Source organism: Rhineura floridana, chromosome 4 (genome assembly GCF_030035675.1).
Source record: "Rhineura floridana isolate rRhiFlo1 chromosome 4, rRhiFlo1.hap2, whole genome shotgun sequence".
In the NCBI taxonomy this organism is placed as follows: Eukaryota; Metazoa; Chordata; class Lepidosauria; order Squamata; family Rhineuridae; genus Rhineura; species Rhineura floridana.
In genome coordinates, this window is record NC_084483.1 from 115227244 (window position 1) to 115253011 (window position 25768).

At 40.5% G+C, this 25768-nt stretch overlaps 1 protein-coding gene across 3 annotated transcripts in view; it reads left to right on the forward strand.

Moving 5' to 3' along the window:
- TAB2 (TGF-beta activated kinase 1 (MAP3K7) binding protein 2) overlaps window positions 1–25534 on the forward strand; it is a 79329-nt gene extending 53795 nt beyond the window's left edge. For 2 of the 3 annotated variants that reach the window (XM_061624083.1, XM_061624082.1), the window contains 6 exons: window positions 4959–5149; window positions 9053–10550; window positions 20680–20840; window positions 21751–21844; window positions 23125–23205; window positions 23636–25534. In XM_061624083.1, the coding sequence (XP_061480067.1) occupies window positions 5048–5149; window positions 9053–10550; window positions 20680–20840; window positions 21751–21844; window positions 23125–23205; window positions 23636–23784 (2085 nt within the window). In that variant the 5' untranslated portion in view covers window positions 4959–5047 and the 3' untranslated portion in view covers window positions 23785–25534. The remainder of the gene's footprint in view (window positions 1–4958; window positions 5150–9052; window positions 10551–20679; window positions 20841–21750; window positions 21845–23124; window positions 23206–23635) is intronic. The other variant, XM_061624085.1, reaches the window with a different exon arrangement.
- Window positions 25535–25768: the final 234 nt, after the last annotated feature.

Consider the following 25768-nt stretch of genomic DNA (forward strand, 5'->3'; position numbering starts at 1 on the left):
GAACAAGACAGCCTCGGCATGAATGTTGACATCCCCCAGTACCACAAGTCTGGGGGATCTCAACAATACCTCCAAGACTATCTCCGTCAGCTCAGCTAGGGAAGCCATTGGGCAGCAAGGTGGGCGGTACACCAATAGTATTCCCAATCTGTCTCCTTGGCCCAGCACAAGATGAAGACACTCCAAACCAGTTGCCGTCTGGACAGGGTGCTTAGTGAGAGAGAAAGAACTCCGATAGACCACAGCAACCCCGCCTCCCCGGCCCTCAGATCTACCACAGTGCTGCACCGAATACCCAGGTGGGCAAAGCTGGGAAAGAGCAACTCCTCCCTGCTCACCCACCCAGGTTTCGGTAATACACACAAGGTCGGCACCCTTCTCCACAATCAAATCGTGGATAAGGGGGGTTTTATTAACGACATGCAGCAGAAGTTTCCTCAGGAATTAGGATTGCTTGAATAGATGCTGATCACTTTTGGTTTCACTTTCTATTTCCCTCCCCTATCCCTTTCATTTATATCCAGACTCCTCCTCCTCGTTAAGATCTACTCCATTTCCCCAAATTTTCTCTTCATTGATCTTCTCTAGCTTTGCTCTTAGAGAGGGGCAAGGCCGAGAGAGAGAGACTGCATGCTCTTCATGTACATGTATATCACCTGCAGAATAGGACTGATCAGGTTATCTTCCATCTCCTTAAACTGCTGTTAACATATTCATAGAATATAGTTAAAAGTTGTATAATTAGTACTCATGATGATATCTTTGACCTAGGCTCTTTTTTTACTAACTGTTCTTTAAAAAAAATGAAATCTGATTTAGATTTTAAAAAATCTGATTTAGATTTTAAAAATCCGATTTAAAAAAAAATCATTTTTATCAGCCCTGCACACAAATCACAATTAAGTTTATAGGTTCCATATGGAGTGATACCGGTTTATAGAAGGGGTGGCTAACCTTTTGTGGGACAAAGGCCACATTGACCTGTAGTCAGCTCTCCAGGGTCCTCATGTTACAGTAGATATGACTGACGTGTAAAAGTGAGTGGGCCATTTTTAAAAAGTACAAAGGGGGGGTACTAAAATATTTTGGCATCACTGGAGTGCTCAGTTAAAATAGTTTTTTTTTTAATGGACAAATGGGGGGCACACAATCTTTTGGTATCACAGTGACATACCTATGGGAGCAGTCAATATCTTTAAAAAGTACAGTTTAAAAAAGAATATATGGGAAAGGGCATAGAAATCCTTTTGGCATCATGGCATCACAGCATGGGACCCATAGGAGTAATCAAAACTTTTTAAATCTTTTAAAAAAATGAAAATGGTAATGTTTTGTAGGGGTTTGGGGAGCCCCAAAACTCACTGAGGGCTAGATACAGATAGCTACCCCAGGTTTACACAGCTTATGCAGTTCCTGTTGGGTTTTAAGGCCATAATCAGTCTCCATGAGGATATTGAGATGGGACCCACTGTCTGAACTAGGCATTGGAAGTGTTAACAGTTGTCTGTTACTTTTTTCCAGTTTTATCCTCTAGTGTAGTGATAGTGAACTTGTTGCATTTGTTAACTACATATTTGTATATAATATGCTTGATGCAGAAGCCAGATTATGACCATGATCCAGAATGAGTGAGGCTCACGCAAAGTGCTTGCACTAGCCAAATGGGCTTCTGACATACTTCATCTGAACAGCTGAATCTTCATTCTTTGCTTTCATACAAACTGTTTTTGTAGCTCTTCTCAGCTTCAAAAGCAGCGGTTTGAAGGGGGGGGCTGTTGCTGTTAAAGTACGACAAATCTAAAGCTCCACCTCATATCCAGGGTCACAGAACTGTGGTTGCATGGTTCTTTAGACCCCAGGAAATGTGTATAATTTCAAAAGTACCAAAGATATGGTGCAGCTGAAGGGAACTTGAGGCTTTGCATTATTACAAATAAGTTCAAAAATTAATTCTCCATAAATTTTCGCTATTTTGTTTATCACATACACTTACCTTTAATCATTTGTCATTTAAAAGAAACATCTGATCACTTGAAGCCAATTCTTGTATTCCGCAGGTGACCAGAGCCAGCGTGGATTTTTCACATTCCCCTTTTGGACTTTGTTCTGTTAGAGTTCTCAAAATTTGTTGAAATTTATTAAAAATCAGCCATCTTCACAGAATCCTATTACTGACCTGGCCCCATACTCTGACCTTCATCTTCTGCAGTTTAAGTTTTAAAAAAGTCTGGCTGATTTTTAATTAATTTAAGAAATTTTACATTGAACTCAATGATAACATCAGTTATGCTCAGTAAGAACCAACTGTCAGTGTTCTAAAGGCCGGACTCACAGCTGCTTGGCTTGGCTAATTGGGGCCACACCCACACTAGACCTTTATTTCACTTGAGACAGTCATGACTTCCCCCAAAGAATCCTGGGAAGTGTAATTTGTGAAGGGTGCTGAGAGGAGACTTATTCCCCTGACAGAGCTCCAGTGGCCAGAATGGTTTAACAGTCAGCCACTCTGATTAACGCTCTGGGAGGGGAACAGGACCTCTCCTAGCAACTCTCAACACCCTTCACTAACTACACTTCCCAGGATTCTTTGGGAGAAGCCATGACTGTCTAAAGTGACATAAAGGTCTGGTGTGGATGTGGCCAGGGACAGCTTTGGTTTAAATTTGGGTGGGAGACTACATGTGCCTGCTGTAGAATAAAAAGTTGGAAATGCTGAAAAGCGATAATACTGTTCACAATGTTTTCCTTTTGGAAAGGAAAGGGGCTTTCCTTCTGCCCAGTGCCCACCCACTCAATCTCCTCCCCTCATCCTCCCTTCCCTGCCCTTTCCCCAGGTCAGTTTCACCTATCCTAAACATGATTGTACAGAAATAAATTCCATTGAACTCAAACAATATGCAAATGATCAAAGCCACCCGCCCTTCTCCTCCCTCCTTCCTCTCCCTCTTGCCCCTTCCCTCCCCCTTCCTTTCCCCCCCTCTCCCTCTTGCCCCTTCCCTCCCCCTTCCTTTCCCCCCCCTCTCCCCCCCTCGGTCAGTTTTACCTATCTTAACCATGATTGCATCGGAGTAAATCCCATTGAACTCAATAAGCATTCAAATGATCCAACCTGCCCTCCCCTCCTCGTCCTTCTCATCACCTCCCTTTTGCCCCTTTCCTCTCCCTTCCCTTTCCCTTCCCCCGTCTCCCCATGGTTAGTTTTATCTATCCTAACTATGATTGCATGGGAGTAAATCTCATTGAACTCAATAAGCATGCAAATGATCAGACCTGCCTTTCTCCTCTTCCTGCTCTCCTCCCCTATTCACTTCAGCCCTCCTTCCATCCTCCCCCAGTAAGTTTCACCTATCCGAAGCATGATTGCAGAGGAGTAAATCCCACTGAACTCAATAAAGATGCAAATTATCAAACCTGATCTTCTCCTCCCCTCTGCCCTTCCTCCCCTCCCTCCTCCCATCCCCTGTGGTCAGTTTCACCTATCCTAACCATGATTGCATAGGAGTAAATCCCATTGAACTCAACAAGCATGCAAATGATCAGACCTGCCTTTTCATTCCTTCCTCTCTCCTCTCCCTCCTCCCCTCCCCTCTTCCTTCTTCCTCCTCCCCTTTCCACTCCAGCCCTCCCTCCTTCCCCCCAGTCAGTTTTACCTATCCTAAGCATGATTGCAGGGGAGTAAATCCCACTGAACTCAATAAGCATGGAAATGATCAATCCATTCTCAGCAAACTTGCACAGGATCCCATTTCTTACCTCCCGGATTAAAAAGCCGAGAAATGCACTAATAGGCAAAAACCTTGCGGTTTAGGAATGTACCTATAGCCCACAGATATTTCTATCAAACTTTAAAAAGCAGGGGAATTGGGCAGCTATAATAATCCACCAGGGGAGCATGAGACCTGACCTCCTCTCTGAGATATTGTATTGCCCTACAAATTGGTCAAAGTGCCAACACAATTTGGGTTGGTCTTTCACAGTTCAATCCACTTGCTGTGTAGCTTGAAAGAATTTGGTAATATGTGCCTCTGAGCATATGATGAGTGTTAGCAACATCTGCAGTCAGCCCAAATAATAGAGACATGTGTTGTGCAGATCTTATTTTAGCAGGAAGGAAGCAACAATATTAAGATACCGTTGATATACTTCAGATAGTCACTTTAAATATATTTGATTTTCTTTGCAATTTTAGTGAAGTTTCCTATAATAAATTATTTTCTTGTGCTTCTGTTTCTATGAATATGTGAAGCACAGCAACACTTTGCAAAATATACACTAAAAAACTCCAAAAACAATTGTGGAATAATAGCACTGACTGTTCTGCAGAATATTCTCCAGTGGACCTCAGGAGTGTCTCAGTTTGCACAAGATAAAACAGTGGGAGGTGAAATATATTCTAGCAAAATTCTAGGTGTATTCTATGTTTTTAATTGACCATACCCACCTTTCCTTAAATGAAGTGGTTTAAACATAGATTGAAAACATGCATCTTGGGCAGGCCAAGTTTGTTTTTTCCAACAGTGTCATTGCTTAAGTAGCAACATACTGTAAACAGTCTGATTTTATATCAAACTGCAGTTTCAGATTCAACTGTTAATGCACCCAAACAGGGCTGTGGAGTCAGAGTCGTGGAGTCGGAGTCGGGAGCAATTTTGGGTGGAGTCGGAGTCGGGAGCAATTTTGGGTGGAGTCGGAGTCGGTAGAAATGTACCGACTCCGACTCTGACTCCTTCATAAATGGCAAATGTATATTAACTAGTAATAATAAATTTACTGTAATAAAATGGTACCTCAAGGCATTTCATCACCACCACGTGAATCCAGAGCTTGGAAAAGTTACTTTTTTGAACTACAACTCCCATCAGCCCAAGAAAATATCACAAAGCTTGCATTAAGAGAACTACATTCCAAAGCATGGGATGATTTAATTGTAGCCGACATTTTTTTATTTTGTCTTACAGAAGATGCTGGGGCAGAAGAGATGATAGTTCATTTGCACTAAGGCTTGAAACTGCCTATTGAACAAAAGTCCTGACCAGGCAAGATACGAATGGCCCAAGGAAGCCAGCAAATTGATTTTCAGGTTTTACATGACCTGCGCCAAAAATTTCCTGAGGTACCTGAAGTTGTTGTGTCCAGATGCATGTTACAGGTCAGTGCTATGTTGTTACTGTTGATGTAGGTGCTATTTAAAAGTACTTACAAAAGCTTTCCCCACTAACCAGTTTGAGTGTAGATTCGATTGGATATTGGTTGTACCTGAAAATATAACTACTAATCTGATGCGATTTCAATGACTGTTAAATGTATAGTGTTATAATTTCTTTTATTATATATGTTCACTGGCCTGGGATCCTGCAGTATGAGATGCTGTTTGTAAATATAAATCATAAAAAGTCAGAACTTTCTAGAAGCACCTAAAACACTAATGCAGATATAACCCTAAATAGTGCTTGGATCTGATAAAAGGGATGGGGAATTCAAATGGGAGGAAAGGATTATACGAGCGGCTGTATACTATAGCCAGCATGGTTTTTTCACATTCCGCAATGTTTAAATTTAAATTACCCCCATGCCATTCTGCTACTTTCCATAAGCTCATTTCAAAACAAAACCTTACAAAACTTATAGTCCTGAACTCAGAAACGCTTGCTTAACAGTCCTCTGTTTTCATGGCAATACACAAAACACTGAGAGAGCATAGAGAGTTCAAAGTGTAAAACAAGAGGGGGGAAATCCAGACCCCTGTTGGATTTTTTTCTGTCAGTGATCTCATAATTTGTTGAAATTAATTAAAAACCAGCCATGTTCACATAGTGTCTGTAATCCTATTACTGACCTTGCCCCATACTCTGACCTTCATCTTCTGCAGTTTAAAAGTTAAAAAAATGCCTGGCTGATTTTTAATTAATTTAAGAAATTTAATATTGGACTCAGTGGTAAGTGCAGGCAAGCTCAGTAAGAACCAACTGTCAGTGTTCTAAAAGCCAGACTCACAGCTGCTTGGCTTGGCTAGTCAGGAGGCCACACCAGACCTTTATTTCACTTGTGACAGTCATGGCTTCACCCAAAGAATCCTGGGAAGTGTAGTTTGTGAAGGGTGCTGAGGAGACTCCTGTTCCCCTGACAGAGCTCCATTGGCCAGAGTGGTTTAACAGTCAGCCCATCTGACAAGCTCTGTGAGGGTAACAGGTCCTCTCCTAGCAACTCTCAACACCCTTCACTAACTACACTTCCCAGGATTCTTTGGCAGAAGCCATGACTGTCTAAAGTGAAATAAAGGTCTGGTGTGGATGTGGCCAGGGACAGCTTTGGTTTGGTGGGAGGCTACATGTGCCTGCTGTAGAATAAAAACTTTGGGGAAATGCTGAAAAGCAATAATACTGTTCACAATGTTTCCCTTTTGGAAAAGAAAGGGGCTTTCCTTCTCCCTAGTACCCACCCATGCAATCTCCCCACCTGCCCCTCCCCTCCCTGCCTCTCCCCCAGGTCAGCTTCACCTATCCTAAACATGATTGCAGGGGAGTAAATCCCATTGAACTCACTGAGCATGCAAATGATCAATCCATTCTCAGGAAACTTGCACAGGATCCCATTTCTTATCTCCTGGATTTAAAAAGCAGAGAAATTCACTAATAGGCAAAAAACCAAAAGAACGTACCTATAGCCAGCAGATAGCCAATCTTTAAAAAGCAGGGAAATTGGGCAGGTATAGTGAATGCACCAGGGGAGCAGGAGACCTGACCTCCTCTCTGAGATTTTGGGTTGGTCTTTCACAGTCCAATCCACTTCCTGTGTAACTTGGAATAATTTGGTAATATGTGCCTCTGAGCATATCGTGAGGGTGGTAACACCTGTAATCAGTCCAAATAACAGAAACAAGAGATGTGCTGTGCTGATCTTGTTCTAGCAGGGAGGAAGCAAAAATATGAAGACAGTTGATATAGTTCAGATAGTTACTCTAAATATGCTTGATTTCCTTTGCTATTTTAGTGAAACTTCCTGTATTAAATCATTTTCTTTTGCTTCTATTTCTGTGAATATGTGAAGTACAACAACAGTTTACATAATGTACCCTAAGAAAAAGCTCCAAAAACAATTGTGGAATAATGGCACTGACAATTCTGCAGAATAGCTTCCACTGGACATGAGGAGTGTCTCAGTTTGCACAAGATGATGAAACAGTGGAGGTGACATATATTCTAGCAAATTTCTAAGTGTGCTCTGTGTTTTTAATTGACCATGCTCACCGTTCCTTAAGTGGAGTGGTTTATGCATAGCAGGTTGAACACATGCATCTTAGGCAGACCAAGATTATTTTTTCCAATAGCTAGATTCACTGCTTAAGTAGCAACGTATTGTAATCAGTCTGATTTTACATCAAACTGCAGTTTCAGATTCAACTGTTAATGCACCCAAAATAGAAATAGAACATAACCTCCAATTTGAAAAACAAAAGGCTGTCTTCACCATCATATGACATTGACCAGTAAAAAGGCTTTGAAATTAATAAAAATAAATTTAACACAGATTTCTAGGATGAATAATGAGAAAAATATTGTTTCCAGGTTAGATTCTCTGTAGAAACAGTAGTAACACAGGAAAGAAGCAAAGTAAGAAGAACACCAACAAACATACAAAAAATGTAATTCTCCATCTTTGGAGATGTAAGTCCTGGTTGCTGGTTTTGCCACCACTCACCCTATGCTCAGAGGCACATGTTACCAAATTCTTCCAAGCTACACAGGAAGTGGATTGAACTATGAAAGACCAACCCAAATTGTGTTTGCATTTTTACAAACTTGTAGGGCAGTACAATATCTCAGGGAGGAGGTCAAGTCTCCTATTCCCGTGGTGCATTCACTATAGCTGCCCAATTTGCCTGCTTTTTAAAAGTTTGATAGAAATATCTGTTGGCTTTAGGTATGTACTTAAACTTCAAAGGTTTTTTTGCCTAGTAGAGAATAGATCCACAGTATAGTTCTGCTTACTAACTCTGAATCAGGCAGTGTTGTGTCTGCTCTGGGTTCTGTGAGTAAACATGGAAGCGAAGTTTCAAAAATGTCACAGCTCCTAACTAAATGGCATCAGCTGGCCAGTGTCAGGTGTGTCCAATACATTTCCTTCCTTACCAGTAGCATGTAGTTGCTAAATAATCTTAACTACATTTATGTAATATGTCAGTGGAAAGGTTTAATGATGTCATTCTGTTTAGTCTGTTGCCCTTGCATCCTCCGAAGTAGTTGATACTTGGCTTTCATCTTATCACCTTCAAAATCTCCCTATATGAAATAATGTGGGAAGGAAAACTGAGAATGAACATCTTCCAAACCCAGATTTCATTCTACTAGGTTCTTTTGAGCACCAGATTAGACTCTCCCTTTACTTGTGAAAGGAAAGGAGGTATACTCTATTGCATGTGTCCTCTGAGTCCAGTTTTCTCTCCTCCAAGGGGGCTGTTCCTTCATGCTAAAAGGAATGGGAAGAAGGGTTATTGGCTTTTGAAGATGCTTGCCCTGTGGCACTTTCCCATTTGATAATGGCAGGGACTTACTACCACCTACTAGTAGCTATACTGGTATATAAACCAGCAACATATTTGTCTGCCTGATTCATTCCAGGTCCATCCTATACCTTCTTTAAGATATTGCTTCTTCCTGCTCACAGACTCTGTAGCTACCTGTCCTCCTTAGTCCTTGCTATCAAATTATCCCTCTCAAATACTAACATTCGTTGTTCGGGATTTCCTTGCTAATTGATCGTTTCAGCAATAATTATATTGGTCATTAAAACAGTTTTAAATAGTTAGCATCTTGTGTTTACATAATAAACTTCATAGTCTTCAATATTTTTAGACTGCGGAACCTCTTTTTACCCTAATCAACAAAACAGAATCTACTTTTAATTTTGTATTTTATTTTTCTCGTGTTTTTATTTCTTTTTTTCATACTACACCATATTTATGAAAGCCAGTGTTTCATTAAGTTTTTAAATTAAATGTGATGAAACCATATTACTTCTATTAATTCCCATTTTTGTTTTTGCATTTTTATAGAATAATAATAACCTGGATGCCTGTTGCGCTGTTCTTTCTAAGGAGAGCACAAAATATCTCTACGGTGAAGGAGACATTGGTTTTTCAGATGATTCTGGGATTCCCGGTCTGCGAAATCACATGACATCCCTTAATTTGGATTTGCAGTCACAGAATGTGATTCTCCATGGAAGAGAAGGAAGTAGAATGAATGGAAGTAGGACTTTAGCTCATAGCATTAGTGATGGACAACTTCAAACCAGTCAGTCCAACAGTGAGCTGCTTCATCAGGAACCACAGACAGCTCCAGTCCAGGTTCCACAGGGATTCTTTGGCATATCTAATACTGTTAGTACTTCTAATCCAAGTCAGCATTTTGGATTCCACTTGGGCAGCAAAGGAGCATCTAGTTTGTCTCAGCAAACACCTAGATTCAATCCCATTATGGTAACTTTAGCCCCAAATATTCAGCCCGGTCGGAATACCCCTACTTCTTTGCACATACATGGTGTACCTCCAATAAACAGTCCACAAGGCAATTCTATCTATATTAGGCCTTATATCACAAATCCAAGTGGTACAATTCGCCAAACTCAGCAAAATCCAGGCTGGACGTCTCAGTATAATCCTATGCATTCACAACAAAACTACCAGCCTTCACATCAAAATCCCTGGACAACCCTTCCCACAACCAATTCCTCATCACATACCTCATTGCAACAATCAACACAGCCAAACCAGCAAGGCCACCAGACTTCCCATGTGTATATGCCCATAAGTTCTCCTACAACTCCACAAGCACCTACAATTCATTCATCTGGTAGCTCACAATCCTCCACCCAGAGCCAATACAATATTCAAAATATCTCCACAGGACCTCGTAAAAACCAAATTGAAATCAAACTTGAACCACCACAAAGAAACAATTCATCAAAACTGCGTCCAACTGGCCCCCGCTCATCCTCAAATTCCTCTTCCCTCAACAGTCAGACTTTAAGCAGAAGTCAGCCCACTGTTTACATAGCTACCAGTCCACCAAATACTGATGAAATTATCACGCGAAGTCAGCCTAAGGTCTATATTTCAGCCAATGCTTCTACAGGAGATGAACAACTTCGGAATCAACCCACACTCTTCATATCAACAAATCCGGGAGTTACTGCCACGTCTAGGAATATGTCTGGTCAAGTAAGCATGGGACCTGCGTTTATTCATCACCACCCTCCCAAGAGCAGAGCAGTGAGCAACAATCCTGCTGCCACTTCTCCCCGAGTCGTCGTCACACAGCCTAACACAAAATACACTTTTAAAATTACTGTTTCTCCAAATAAACCCCCTGCAGTGTCACCTGGTGTGGTGTCCCCAACCTTTGAACCTACAAATCTTCTAAACCTTCCAGATCACTTTGCAGAGAAGGAAAGTATCCAACACCTTACTGACCCTGTTTTAGCACATGTCGATAGGATTAGTGAGGCACGAAAGCTGAGTATGGGATCTGATGATGCTGCCTATACACAAGGTAATATTTTTATGTAAGTTGTAGAGATCTCTGCCTTATTTTGATCCATGAATTAAGAAATGCAATAGTAGAAAAGTGGTGGTTTCATGCTCTAGTCTGTTATTCTGGAAGAAACTTCTAGACTTTTATTTGTTTTAAGTAATTTATTGGGCAATAAACAAATACTATAAAAAGCTTGAGACATGTGGAACCAACAGAAGATTATTTCTTTTTAACACTGTGGAAATTGTTTTGTAGGAGAAGAGACTAGTAGCATATGTAGATCTAGTACAAAGATGTAGTATAGGGAATTGTTCAATATTTATGGGTGGGGGGAAACTTAACCACTGTACATTTTTTCTATCACATTTCTTATCTATCAAAGTAATCATTCTGGAATAGGATTATGTAGTTGACATATCTGCCTCGCTGTCTCAGTGTTGATGAAATAGTCCTTCCTTTGATTATCCCAGCTGCTCCCACATCTGTGTCGTGCTGTACAAAACAGCCTGGTCCTATATATCCTAAGCGTGCTTAGGATTTCAACCTAAGACTTAATACATGAAATAACCACGTTAAGGTATCAGCAGAGGTACTGTTTGAACTTCCAGGCTGACAGTATATTGGTGTATCAACCTTTAGATATTAATGCTATTGATTTAATATCTATTCTAATGAGTACCCTATATTCTTGATTGGGTTTTGGCTTCACTGATTTAGTAATTTGCTTACACATGTCATCTTTTAGGAATTGAAGAAATTACAACTCTTTTTAGAAATTTAAGTGTGTCCATGATCAGTCTTACACAACAGATAATGTAAAAGATGGTTATTTTAGCGTACAAAATGTGAAGGTATGTAAAAAAAATCAGGAAGCATTATGTTTTTTGAAAGCTTTTTGTTTTTGAAAGCTGCTTTTATGTCTTGAGCAGAGCAGTCCAACTGCTGGGCAGCTGGCGGAGGGGGTACCGACAGAGAAGAAGCCAGCGGAAAGGTCTGCGGGATCCTCCCCCCACTCGGGAGCTGCTACCTGGGCTGAACGCCAGTTCCAGCCAACAGGATCCCAGGGAGTAAAAGTTCCCTGTAGGCCACAATGGGATTTTTTTAAAAAATTCTTTTACTCCGCTGGCCAAGGCCAGTGGAGTTTGAAGGTGCATTGGGACTCAGGACAGGGATCCGAATGCGAGAAGGATCTCATGTAAGTCCCCCCATGGCTCCTCCCCTCCATGCCTCTGTATGCCAGACCCCCAATGGCACTGGGAGGCTCCTAGCAGGGCCACATCTTCGCCACAGTGGAGGGCTGCTGTTGCCGGAGCCCACCAGAGCTGGAAGCCTCCCAGTGCTGCTGAGGATCCACAGCATCCAACTCATCCCAGCCTAGTAGAAGGGTGAGATGGATTGCACTCTTAGCTAATGTAGCCTGATATAAAGGGAGCAGTCATTTGCATGCAGTTTCTAATGCACTAGCTGTCATGGTTTTCAAAATGATCCATTGTTTAATCTAGGGGTGGGAAACCATTGGCCTGGCAGCCAGTCTTGGTGTGCCAGGAGCCCAATCCAGCCCATAAATTTATTTCCTCCAAAACTGAGGGAACTGGCTTGTGAAGCTAAAGCAGCAGGATTTAACTGAGCTCATCAGCTGTTGAGCGGGGGGAGGTTAAATCCTGTTGCTTTGGCTGTGCAGAGCTGATGAGAGGGTCAGATCCTCTTCAGACCACTACAGAGAGCAGGATTGACATCTCCACACATCAGCTGATCAGCAGAGATTTCAATCTTGCTTCGTGCTGCTTCGCTAGTACGTTTCCTGCAGGGACTATGCTGGTAAAGCAGACCCTCCCCCACCTCTCTGGGCAACTTTGATAGGTGGGTTGAATTACCCATATCAGTCAATTTATGTCATTGTTATGTCAGATGATGGGCAAGTGGGTAGCCTTCGGGGCTGGGGGGTAGATAAAGATCTGGTTCATCGGGCCAAAATGTTTCCCCACCCCTGGTTTAATTGGTCAGATTTCTGAGCTTTGTATAAGAAACTAATGTGTTCATTTCAGTTACAGTTAGGAGTCTGTGGTTTTTCCTTGGTCATACTTCCTGTTTTACTGGGTTTATTACAGAGCAAATGAACCAGGATTGAAGGATTATGCATAGACCAGAATTTGGCATGATGTGCATGGGCCCTGATGGGCTCTCCTGTTTAACATTCAGTATCCTTGTACTTGAAAATTCACAGCCTTCTGGTTTAAGGTTTAAAAACCATGGGTAATATCCAGTGTTAATCATACTTGGAATAGAGTTGTTGATATGGATTACTTGTCCATTGATTTTAATGGGTCTTCTGTGAGTATGATTTAGTTGGATATTGCCCCATGAGAACCCATTTTAAAACTATAGCACAACTGAGGGCACAGTAATAAAATATAAGACAACAAAGGACAGACAAAAGTCTGTTACAGCTGTCACAAGATTGTTTGCATCTATGTATTAAGGAAATTGCCAATTGTGGTAGCACCTTTATCTATATTGAAAAATAAACTGAAAATTGTAAGAACTAATGTGTCTGTTTAAGGTACAGAATGGCCATAAACATTTAAAATTGAACTGCATTAAGTGTAAATCCTTACGTGTCCATTGGTTTTCTATTATGCCAGAGAATTGCTACTGTTGGGATAACATATGTATCCTAGCCATTTTATGGTTCTCTGAACCCTGGGATGAGGGAGTGGAATTATATACTATCTGTGGTATAGGTTCATATCTGTAACTTGTCCTTATTATCTAAAAAAAGTGATGGGGGGGACATAGGCATGTTGTTCCCTTGCATATTTGATTATGTCATCTGACCTTGGATATCAAGATGTGACCGGCCATTTCTTTATTGCACACCCTTGTAAGCCCTGTGACAGAAGTAACTATTTTCATTTCACATTAGGATATGAAATTGAAAAATCTCTTTGCCCACAATTTGCCACTCAGTATCACAGTTAAGCTAGGCTTTGATCCCAGGTTCATCCAAAACCTTTCCCCCACACCATCTTGTGTGCTAGCAAGATGGTTGGTGTACTTTTCTAGCAGCAGTGTAGAGAGCTCCTTAGTATCCTATATCTTAAAAGATGCTCTTTGTTCAAAGTGTTAAATTAGTTGTTTTTGCTTTAAAGGTACTCATCTAATGGTAATGGGGATTGTCTGTGCTGTGCTCCTTTATTTATTTAAAACATTTGTCCCTCCCTTCTACCCTACAAAAGGGCACTCAGGGTGGCTCATAATAAAATTGGATAAAAGTACATAAGACACAGTTAAAAAATATAGGGGAGTGATATTAAAAGGGACTAAAGAGGTAAAAACTAAAAAGGGGTGGGAATAAAATCAGTTCTTGAGCAACCTGCAGACTTAACTTGATAATCCCGTTGTCTGAGAGCCCTGATAACGAAGATGTTAGACATGGGAATTACCTAACAAAGTTTATAGCAGACAGAGTGCATGTATGGAAGATGTGTACAACTGTAATGCTCAAATCTTAAGCAAATATACTGAATGCATTCATTAGTCTCATTGCAACTGTGGGGGCTCGAAATGATTTAACAGGGATTTTATCTACAGCACAGATTGCACTTCTGCCCTCTGTGGCATGTGTTGAACATAGGCAGGTGTGACAGCTGGCAAATATCCTCACATTTCTTGAGGCTTAGAAGACATCTTCAGATTTACCGATGACAGTTGATATACTCTGTCAGCTTCAGATTACTTGTTAATAAGAAACAGATGCTCAGAGGAGTAGAAAAGTACAATGTGAAGGGGTTTAAACTTCCATCAAAAGCAACAACAAAGGGTTATATTTGAAACTGTAAAATTATTTTCAAGTCTATTGCCTGCTAAAGAACAGTAAATAGAATGGTTTATTTTGAGTACTCTAAGGAAGTTAGGGTAGGTGAGGAGCACATGCTTATTCTCTTCCACTGATAGCAGTGTCTTTAAGAAATTGGACTTTTGGATGTGCACCCTCCAGTTTCTTGAGCTTCATATTGATTGGAGGTTGTCTTAAAAGCTTCATGAACCACAAATAAGTTGCTGCATCAGCAGTGGCACCCCACTTTTCTGGTTTTTGTAACTGCTTTCTTCACATATTAGTCCATCAAATACAAACATAAGTAAATCTCTGGCTGGGGTATGGTCAGAGTTCCACAAGTTCTGGCTGGACAATTTGTGGCTGCCAGACTGATCACCCTTCCTGTTTCTCCCATGCAACAGGGCTGATACAGTGCTTCAGAAGCAACAAGAATTCGCACTGCTTCTGAATGTCAGCAAAGCAAGTCTACTTGTTGCTTCCAAGTGCCTCGGAAACCCAGGGCAGCTGCAGGGATAACCCTGGACTCATTTCACTAGGCTTGCCACATATAGATAGGTTTGCTACAAGCAACCTGATGTGTGCATTTGTGGACTTCTTGCTTTGATTTGAAATACAGTAGGGCCCCACTCATATGGCAGGTTACGTGCTGGACCCCTGCTGTAAAGCAAAAACTACCGAAAAGCGAAACTTATTGAACAGAATGTACGACGCCCCAAAACCGCCGTAAAAGCAGAACAAGCGCTGTATGAGTGGGGCTTTAGTCTAATTGCGTCTAATTGAGACCGCTGCATTAGCGAAGTGCCGTAAAGCGGGGCCCTACTGTAGGTCTTTCAGAAAGCAGAGAAATTGGGTTGCCATTTCCTTTCTGAATGCTGGTGGATCATATAACACAGTTGCATTTTCAGAGTTGTCCTTCCTGCTTACTATAGGTAGGGCCACATCCACACCATGCATTTAAAGTGCATAGCTTCCTCCCAGGATTCTTTGGAACTAAAGTTTGTTAAAAGTGCTGGGAATTGTAGGCCTATTAGGAGTAAATCACATTTCCTTGGATTCTTTGGAAGGGGGGATCTGTTTTAAATGTATGGTGTGTACAAAGTCTTAGACTCACAAGGAGCTTCTGCCAGCTCTGGAATTTTTGACACTTTTTGTCTTTGAACACTACATACGCTTTTGAAAAAACACACACACACTCTTCTAAGAGGAGGATTTTATGAAAGATTATTGTGCATGTGAATGGTATATCTAGCTTTGGGAAAACATGGTTGTTATGTGATGAAGGCTTACAAATAGGTATGGAGCTTAGCTGGAATTTCAGTGGTCAGTAGGTCAGTGCTTGATACCCGCATAGTATAGTAGATTAGGAAGGGACCTATAAGCCCATCCAGTCCAACCCCCTGCTCAATGCAGGGATCTAAATCAAAGCATTCCCGGCAGATGGCTGTCCAGCTGCCTCTTGAATGCCTCCAGTGTCGGAGAGCCCACTACCTCTCTAGGTAATTGGTTCCATTGTCGTATGGCTCTAACAGGAAGTTTTTCCTGATGTCCAGTCGAAATCTGGCTTCCTGCAACTTGAGCCTATTATTCCGTGTCCTGCACTCTGGGACAATCGAGAAGAGATCCCTGCCCTCTCTGTGGCAACCTTTCATTTACTTGAAGAGTGCTATCATATCTCCACTCAGTCTTTTTTTCTCCAGGCTAAGCATGCCCGGTTCTTCCAGTCTTTCCTCATAGGGCTTTGTTTCCAGTCCCTTGATCATCCTTGTTGCCCTCCTCTGAACCTGTTCCAGTTTATCTGCATCCTTCTTGAAGTGCGGAGACCAGAACTAGATGCAGTACTCAAGATGAAGCCTATCCAGTGCTGAATAGAGGGGAACTAATACTTCATGAGATTTGGAAACTATACTTCTGTTAATGCAGCCTAATATAGCATTTGCCTTTTTTGCAGCCACATCACATTGTTGGCTCATATTCAGCTTGTGATCAATGACAATTCCAAGATCCTTCTCACATGTCGTATTGCTGAGCCAAGTATCCCCCATCTTATAACTGTGCATTTGGTTTCTTTTTCCTAAGTGTAGAACTTTGCATTTATCCTTGTCAAATTTCATTCTGTTGTTTTCAGCCCAATGCTTCAGCCTATCAAGGTCCCTTTGAATTTTGTTTCTGTCTTCCATGGTATTAGTTGTGCCCCCCATTTTTGTATCATCTGCAAATTTGATAAGCATGCTTTGTACCTCCTCATCCAAGTCGTTAATAAAAATGTTGAAGAGCACTGTGCCCAGGACCGAGCCCTGTGGTACCCCATTCATTACTTCCGCCCAGTTTGAGAAGGAACCATTGATAAGCACTCTTTGAGTACGATTCTGGAGCCAACCATGGATCCACCTGATAGTTGTTCCATCCAGCCCATATTCAGCTAGCTTGCTCATCAGAATATCATGGGGCACTTTGTCAAAAGCTTTGCTGAAGTCAATAAAATTGTTTATTTTATTTCATTTATAAATCACTTTCTATAAAACATAAAACATCTTTAAGCTATATAGCAAGTGAATAAAAGCATCAACAATAAATACATAAAACAATTATATATTTTTCTCAAATCCAGTACAGATTGGGATAAAAATCTTCACTTAAAAGGCTCATTGAAAAAGGAAGGTCTTGTTACTTGCTTATCACCACTGAGAGCCTTAAGCCCTCTCCAGAAATTTAAAAAATGTATGAGGGCTCAAAGTGGGTATAATAGATGCATGTCTGCACTGCCCCCAACATACCTATGTGTGCTTCCTCCTCCTTTCCCAACTTTCATGTGTTCAGGGTGAAGATCTAAAGGGGGATTCTGACCACATTCTGCTCAATGTGGTCCAAATCTCCCTGCAGAACTTTTACCCTAAATATAAATGATGGGATAGAAAGGACAGAGGCTGGTGCCTCCCACCCATCTTATCCAGTTGAGCTGGCACATGTTCTTTTGAATGCCCGAAGGAGGAGTTTGGTCTCCCTTCACAGCTGTTTTGTTCCTTGTGTAAAATAAATATCCACATCCTGAATATTGATAGTAGAAATAAATAAAAATTAGGAAATAAGGTGATAAATATGGAGTTGCTTAACTCAGAACAGGATGGGCCTCCTTGGTGCAGAATCATTTGGGGGAGACAACGTAGTATAGAAACTCAATTCAGACAGTGTACTATCTTGACTCATTTAAAACATAGGGTAACACATTCTTATTAATTTCCTCTACAGGGAGTTAGGAAACCAAAATGTGCATGGTTCCTCTCCCTCATCTCCAATTCACTGGATGAAATAAGGAGAGAAAGATAAAAGGAGGTAAACTCCTCAAACTGAACCAAACTAGGGAAAACGTGTGGTGATCTAACATTTTCTGAATTTGTTAACAACCCATCATGGTAAAGAGACTTCTGTTTGTGTGAGCTTTTCAAATTTGTTGCAGCCTTGGTTTTAGCACTTTTATCACAATGATAAGGGATAGAAGACTTTTTAAAAGTATATATATATATTAAAAACTGCAACACTAAGAAATAGAAATAAAATCACTAAAGAAGATGGGACTGCAACTGGTTGGAATTACTATTTCAGCAGGAGCTTCAAAACCTTTAAAGGGATCCTTGGAATTCACCTGCTTGTTCATGGAAGGCACTGATTGGTCAGACCTGTTGGATTTCACTGTTGCTTCGTATGACACACTAAACACTGTCTTGCAAAGGAAGATTGATGATGCTGAGTAAGCTCTCTTTTCAAGGCTCCTTGTCTGCTACTACTAATTTTTTTTCTTAATTAGGAACCCTCAATAAGTTTCCAAGAATTCTAGTTGTAAAACACTGCTCAAAGGACACGGTGCGTTTCTTGGATATAATTTTTGTAATATTCTGAGGGAGATGAGAAATGGATAGGGTGTTTCTGGAGTGGCTACAGGTTAAATATCAGGTTATATTACTGTAGGTCAGCTATGAAAATGTGCACTTGCTCACTAATGTTCCCAGTGTTAAAAGTATATGAAACAATCTGTCTATAAATCAAACAAGTTCTAATAGTGAGCCAGCTAGCTATTCTAGATAGCACTGAAAGTAAATGCCCCCTCCCCAAATTTGCCACAACATTTGTAGGTAGTTTAGGAAGCCATTTAGGTGATTTTTCAGGGGCAATTTTTTCAAATAATTCACTGGGGGGAGGTTATCCATGCACAGTGGTGGTTTTTTCTTTTTTAATTCTTTATGATGGAGCTTCTCCCAGTGGTCACCATTTCTCTAGAATGCCCCAGGCAAGTTCAAGTTTTTCTTTTAACTCCCCATGCACAGAACAGTACTGCATCAGGGTAGTATAGTGGGGGGGAAAGGCATCTGCTGAAAGGAGCTCTGTCAAAGTTTAATTTAAAAAGAGAGAGAGGCCCTGTTTTGCCTTTGCTGCCAGTGCTAAGCTTCTCACAGTCTAGCTTGATTTGGGTGTGCAAAATGTTTTACTTCAGAGTACTCCCACTCACTCAAATGTGCTCCATTTTGCTGGGCTTTGGCATTGTGAAGTCTGGTCTTCAGAGCACCTCGCAAGCAACAACATGCCTGGTTTCTTTTAGCAGTGCATTGTTGCCTGTGAAGTCCTTTGAAGTTGTGACTTTGGGACTCCAGCAAAGTCCAGCAAAACAGAGCATGTTGGGGTGAGCGAGAGTACTCTGTGTACTTTAGTGTATAAAATTAAGCATGGCATTGAGAAAGTGGATAGAGAAAAGTTTTTCTCCCTCTCTCATAATACTAGAATTCGTGGATATTCAAAGAAGCTGAATGTTGGAAGATTCAGGACAGACAAAAGGAATTACTTCTTTACTCAGCGTATAGTTAAACTATGGAATTTGCTCCCATAAGACGCAGTAATGGCCACCAGCTTGGATGGCTTTAAAAGATTAGACAAATTCATGGAGGACAGGGCTATCAATGACTACCAGCCGTGATGGCTGTGCTCTGCCACCCTAGTCAGAGACAGCATGTTTCTGAAAACCAGTTGCCGGAAGCCTCAGGAGGGGAGAATGTTCTTGCACTCAGGTCCTGCTTGCGGGCTTCCCCCAGGCACCTGGTTGGCCACTGTGAGAACAGGATGCTGGACTAGATGGGCCACTGGCCTGATCCAGCAGGCTCTTCTTATGTTCTTACAGGGATTTTTCTTGCACACCTAAATCAAGCTGGATTGATCTCACTTTGCATCAGCTGATGTGGGGGGAAGTCAGTCCTGTTTAGCCCTGGGTTCATGTGCATGAGAGAGCTCCCCAGGAGGAAACAGGCATGTAAAACCAAACACCCTTTCTCCTCTACTTCAGCCTCCTCTCTTCCTTAAGTTCCTGTCTTGCCTCCTCATCCTGATTTTCATCTTGCCACACCACCCACCCTTCCGCCTCTGCCTCAGCTTTCTCTCCCCCTCCAGTCTCCACCTTCTCCTAATTGCCATCATGGTGTAGTTTGTAGGGCTAGTGCCATCTGTCCACAGCCACATAAAAACAGCTTGTCAGCTGCCATGCCACCTCTGGCTGTGTCCAAATCCCTTGATTGCTGATGGGAAAGAGTAGGAGATTGTTGAAAGTCAGTCTTATTTCTGTATGAGGATTTCATAAATCAGTTTTGATGGAGAGCTTTGCACAGGGCTTAGTAGCAAGAACAGTTCTGTGCTGTTGATGGGGATTGGGTTGGGGGAAAGGGAGAGAATATGTGGGATCAGAAGCTTCATGGGATAGCTGGTGATGACCCACCAAGTGGGATAGCTACGGGACATCGGGCCAAGGATGAGTGAATAGGCTGAGGCACAGGAAGCATGAGTGGAAGATGCAAAAAGCTGTTGAAAGAAACAGTAAGTGGGGAGGAAGCCTCAACTGGAGGGGCTGTTTATCGAAAGATAGGCTAAGGCAAAGGTAGACAGAGTTGTTCCTTCTAGATGTTGTGGGCTGCAACCCTTATCTCGTCCAGCCAGTGTGACCAGTGGTCAGAAGTGATGAGAGTTTCTGTCCCTGAAATAGGGACTAGGCAGGTATGTTGACTGGGAGCCTGGAAGTGATAGCCAGTCAAATCTTTGGTTGCACATCTGTAATTATCATACAGGTATGTCTGTTACAGGCTGTCATCTCAGTTATCACTCACGTTACATAACAACTATATGGAACACACAAGCTTTGCATGGTTTTAAGTTTAATTTTGGACAAAGTAGGAAATACACATGGAGTTGTTTGTCCTAAGGATGCACTGTATTATATCAAATGATGCTGTGAAGAGAACAGTACACTGGTTAAAGTGGTGTTTTAATGTTCTTCAGCTCTGCTAGTACATCAGAAGGCTAGAATGGAACGGCTTCAACGAGAACTTGAGATTCAGAAGAAAAAGTTGGATAAACTAAAAACAGAAGTCAATGAAATGGAGAATAATTTAACAAGAAGGCGCCTGAAAAGATCAAATTCTGTTTCCCAAATTCCTTCAGTAAGTCATAATTTCTAGAGGTTTAAACATGTATGATAAATTTGACATAGATCTTCAGTTTAGAAATTACTTGTTATGAGGAAAAAGTAAAATATGCTCTGCTTGCCAATCACTTGTACAAATAGAGGTAGGTTTTTAAAAGACAGTGATTTGGTTCATATGTCACAGTAAGCAAAACTGTGCCTTCTTGGGAATGTGAAGGTTCCCAGAGAGAAGCTTACGGCTGCTTTGCTGCTCCCCTGTCTTTTTACTACAACACTAAGCCAAAGTTTAGTGTATTGTCCAAACCTGGGCTCAGAGTTAAGCTATCTATCACAAGCCGCAGCCAAAGTTTATTCTGGGCTACAGTTCATGGTCAAACAACATGCCAAGCTAAACTTTAGCTTAGCTCAGTGTAGCACAAAAGTAAAAAAAGACTGAGGAGCAAAGTGGCTGTACATTTGTACTGCTTACTGTAATGCATGACCCAACAGACCAAGAAAATTAATTAAAAACTCGGATCACATTTTCAGTAATCTGCTCTGAAGGACATCAAAGAGTATCTCTGATGCTGTCATCAAGCTGATTCTTTGTTTGACTGTACCTAAGTGATACACTTAGAAATCTTTTGTGATCTAAAAGAAAAAGTAATATGTTATTTCTAGAACTTTGTTTTAGGGCTGTCAACTAGAAAAGGCTTTTGTCATTTCTGTAATAGTCTGAATTCGAAGCAAAATCATTGGTCATCAGCCGCTACCTTATGTTAATAAATATTCTGCTATATGGCCTGATAGGATTGTTATTTATTAAGAAGAATAGTTTTGGGTTGAAGATGGTATGATTACGCTTATGTCATGATGGTCACTAAGTTTTGTTGTCCTACATATGAAGTTAGTAATCTAATTGACAACATTGTTCTGTTTTTTTTCAGCTTGAAGAAATGCAACAGTTAAGAAGTTGTAACAGACAACTTCAAATAGACATAGATTGTCTAACCAAAGAGATTGATCTTTTTCAAGCAAGAGGTACTGTAGTATCAGTATGAATAATCATTTTGCTCATTCGGCTAACCACTGAAGGCTTGACGTCTATAGAATATAAAAAGAAGTGATTAATGTAGTAGGTGATATATTTGTTGCTACCATTTTATCTAGTATTTTCATTTAAAAAGCAACCTTTTTTCTCCATTGTTGCAATGCAAGTGTCCCTTGTCCCTGTTGATCAGGGATTCTTTGTTTGTGAAAGATCAAGTCTACAGATTTGCAGATAAGGAAGAAAATAAACCAAAGATTTAGAGAATTTTATGTACAAAACATAATTTATAATGTCTTTACAAATAAAAGCCTAGAGGTGAGTTCAGGATCAAGAAGGCAATGCAAAACCAGCCCTTTCCCCATTCCAGCTGCAGTTTCTAGGATTGGCAGGGGGGCTGTTCCATTTCTTCTTCCTCAAACCTAAAAACTGTGTTTAGTGCATCGAGAGAACTGGGCTAGGTTGGGGAAAAAAACACCAGGCTTAGTAATGATTGCATGTTTTTATCATTTTAGCAATTAGAGCACAGATGAACAAAAATTAACTATACCTTTGCAGCATTAAGCCTCTCATATTTTTTAGTGCAAAACATGACAAAGTACATGGATTGGAAACAGTATGTATCTGAAAATCAATGTACTTTTTACTTAAATCTGAATTAGACAAACAAGACAGCTATAGGCACTTAGGGTAGGGCTTCATATTGCTATACTTTACCTATATTCTGGATTTCTCAGAGAGCTCTAAGCTTGTTCTACAGCACTATAATAGAATCCTAGAATCCACAGTATTCTACATGAGCACAAATACATTTTAGTTTAGTTTCGTCATATCCTATGGGTGATATTCAATGCTAGTTAGGCCCATGGAAATAAATACATTTAAAGTCCATTGATTTCAGTGAGCATGCCTTGGATAGCTCCCAATGTTTTGATTTTTTTAAAAAACAAACCCTTATGTTCTTGATATTTGACCTCAGGTTTAATATAGACCTGAAGGTTGCTGTAGCCTTGCTTGCTTATATTTCCATTAGACTTTGGCTATCTTCAGCTTTTCTTGCCCCCCCTCCATATTTTCAAATAGAAAATGCCATATTTAAATGCTAATGAGTGAGTTTATATATGGAGGCACAAAATTGGTAGAGTTCATTAGGTGACCTAGAATTTTCCCTTCAGCAACTATGAAGATCTCGTCACACACATTCTTCAGTATTTCAGCTACCTTTTTGTATTAACTTTTTCTTTCTTTGTGTTGTGTTTTTTCTGTTTTCCAGGACCACATTTTAATCCCAGTGCCATTCATAACTTTTATGACAATATTGGATTTCTAGGTCCTGTGCCACCAAAGCCCAAAGGTACTACTGATAAAATTTTATGTCCAGGTTAACATCTCTGAAATGAAAACATTGAACCCATTTACTGTGTACCATATATTGTCAGTTACTTGAGGTCTGTAGCATACATGTAGTGGAATCACCATGTCCATTTACTGTTCTCTGTCATGCACACATGCAGACAGGTGGATCAGTTGTGCCCTTTCCACATGGCAAATCACTTAATTTCTGCTCATTTGTAGAGACTGAGAGCATTATCTACCCTTGAGGAGGCCTTTTTTAGCTATTGCATGGTGGGATGGACTTTTAAAAACATAGCATTGGAAAGAATCAACTTACCATGTGGTTCTAGTGTGTAATTCCCAATTTTGCTACATATGAAGGGGGGGGGAGGCTGCACAGAATTTAATCTCTTCTGCTGTTTGTATTTAATAATTGTTCTCTTTTTCAGCAGATCAGAGGTCCATTGTAAAAACACCAAAGACTATACCTGATACAGAGGAAGACGAGGGAGCTCCATGGAGTTGTACTGCTTGTACGTTTTTAAATCACCCAGCCTTAAACCGTTGTGAACAGTGTGAAATGCCTAGGCATTTCTGAGCCAAGGAGGCTCGCTTATCTTCTGTAAATCCGACATATGACTATTGTGCCATTTCCTTGGGATAAATAATCATTTATGCATAGGATCTTGTAAAATTGAACGTGTGACAAGGTTTATTACGAATGTTAAATGCCATGCTACAGAAATAATACCTCAGTGTTGTGCTGCAGGCAGCTGGAAGGTAATCTCCTGAAAGACTTGGTTGCCAGCTGCCTGAATCATGTACAGTATTACCAGAACCCCAGTAAGAGTAACTCTCATCATGTTCAGTGCTTGGGTGTTCCCCAACCGCCTTTCTCCACAGATGTCACTACTGAATTTTGACAGGGGGAAGGGATTAGATTGATGGCTTTTTGGTTGTTTGTAAAGCTTTAGGTGAAACACTACATTCACCGAGGAAATGGAAAGGAACAAGTTGAAAGTGTGTTGAACTGTTGCTGCCACATAGGGCTCGTGAATTGTAGAACTTCACAAATCAGTGGTACTCTTCGCCTTGTCTTCCTGACAAACTGCTCTGCTCTGTGAAGACTCAAATCAGTACAATCATGTCTGAAGATTAAAAAGAAAACTGCATGTTCTGTCTGTACAATACTCACAGTGAATACCCCAAAGCTTTTTCTACTGTACATAGCTCTAGAGCCTGCTTTAAGTGCCTTTCTTTTCTTCACCTTTTATTATTTCTTGTACTTCTTAATGTATAGTAATAGTCTTTGTTAACTTTCTTTTTTCCTTTAAGTGATTACACACGATCATGACTGTTTTAAAAAGCTTTTGATCTGAAAGAAGCAGTGCCTTAAAATAAGAGTATTCATGGTAAACAATGCACCAATAGCTCTCCACTGCCTATTCTGTATGTTGCTCTTGTTTATGCTGACCTGTGAAGACTTGCAGATGCAGCATGTTAAAAATGCAGGAAAAGTTGGAGTATATGCATATAGTTCACTCTGTACACTGATTTTTACGGTGGGTGACACAATGTTATATTTTTGTCTGGCACAAGGAAACGAGTTTAAAATATGTTCAACCCACCAATAGATCAGCATCTGAATATGCTTGCTTCATCTGCTCGATATCTTGCAAATTCTTTAAGGGATAATTAAACTGGGGAAGTACATACTGTGCACAAAACAGCAGCAATAGCATAAAACATCAATGCTATAAATTTCTAAACCTGATTTGGTGGAGAATAGCAATAACGTGAAATACAGGCTGGAAAAAAGAAATCACGCCGACTTGCACATTGAAGCAATACCAAGCATCTCTCTTACTTTCATTTATTTTTCTAAAGGAAAGCAATCAGGTGATGAGGGACACACAAAACTGAAACCACAAACACTTCAGTGTTCTCTTGCATACTACAAAAATGATGTAGTACCTCTTAGAATGAGGCAGGAAAGAGTGCTTAAATGTAGCAAGAGACAATTAGGCTGTCACCCACTGTAAATATTTTCCAGTGGACATTTTTAACAGGAATTTTACAAGTGATCTATGTGAATACAAAGGCCTTTGTTTTAAAGGCTTTGCATTTTTTTTTAAAAAAAGGGAATTAAATGACTGTCCCAAATAACTAGTTAGTAGTACTTGCATTGAATGCATTTTGTTTATTAAAAAAGAAGCCTTGTTTTCAGCTTCATCTGCAGTTCTATGTGAAGATTGACAAATCAATTTTTACTTGTTTTATTAATAAAGCCTAATTTGGATATCTTGAGTTGATGGTTTTGTGATTTAGCTGGGTAAACTGTCTTTGTAACAGATAAGTTATTTATAAAAATTAAAAAAATATATTGTAACATTTGGTTTTGTGTTTTTTTAACTTAGTAGCCCAGCTATACTTTCAGTCAAATTATAATTGAAGAATGTAAACTAGCTGATCTTGTCCATGCTCCAGCATTCTGTGAAAATAGTACACTTCATACTGTACGCTTTTAGGTAGATGTAAAATTTCTTCTTCTGAGATGATATCAAGACAGCTGTTTCTTTTCC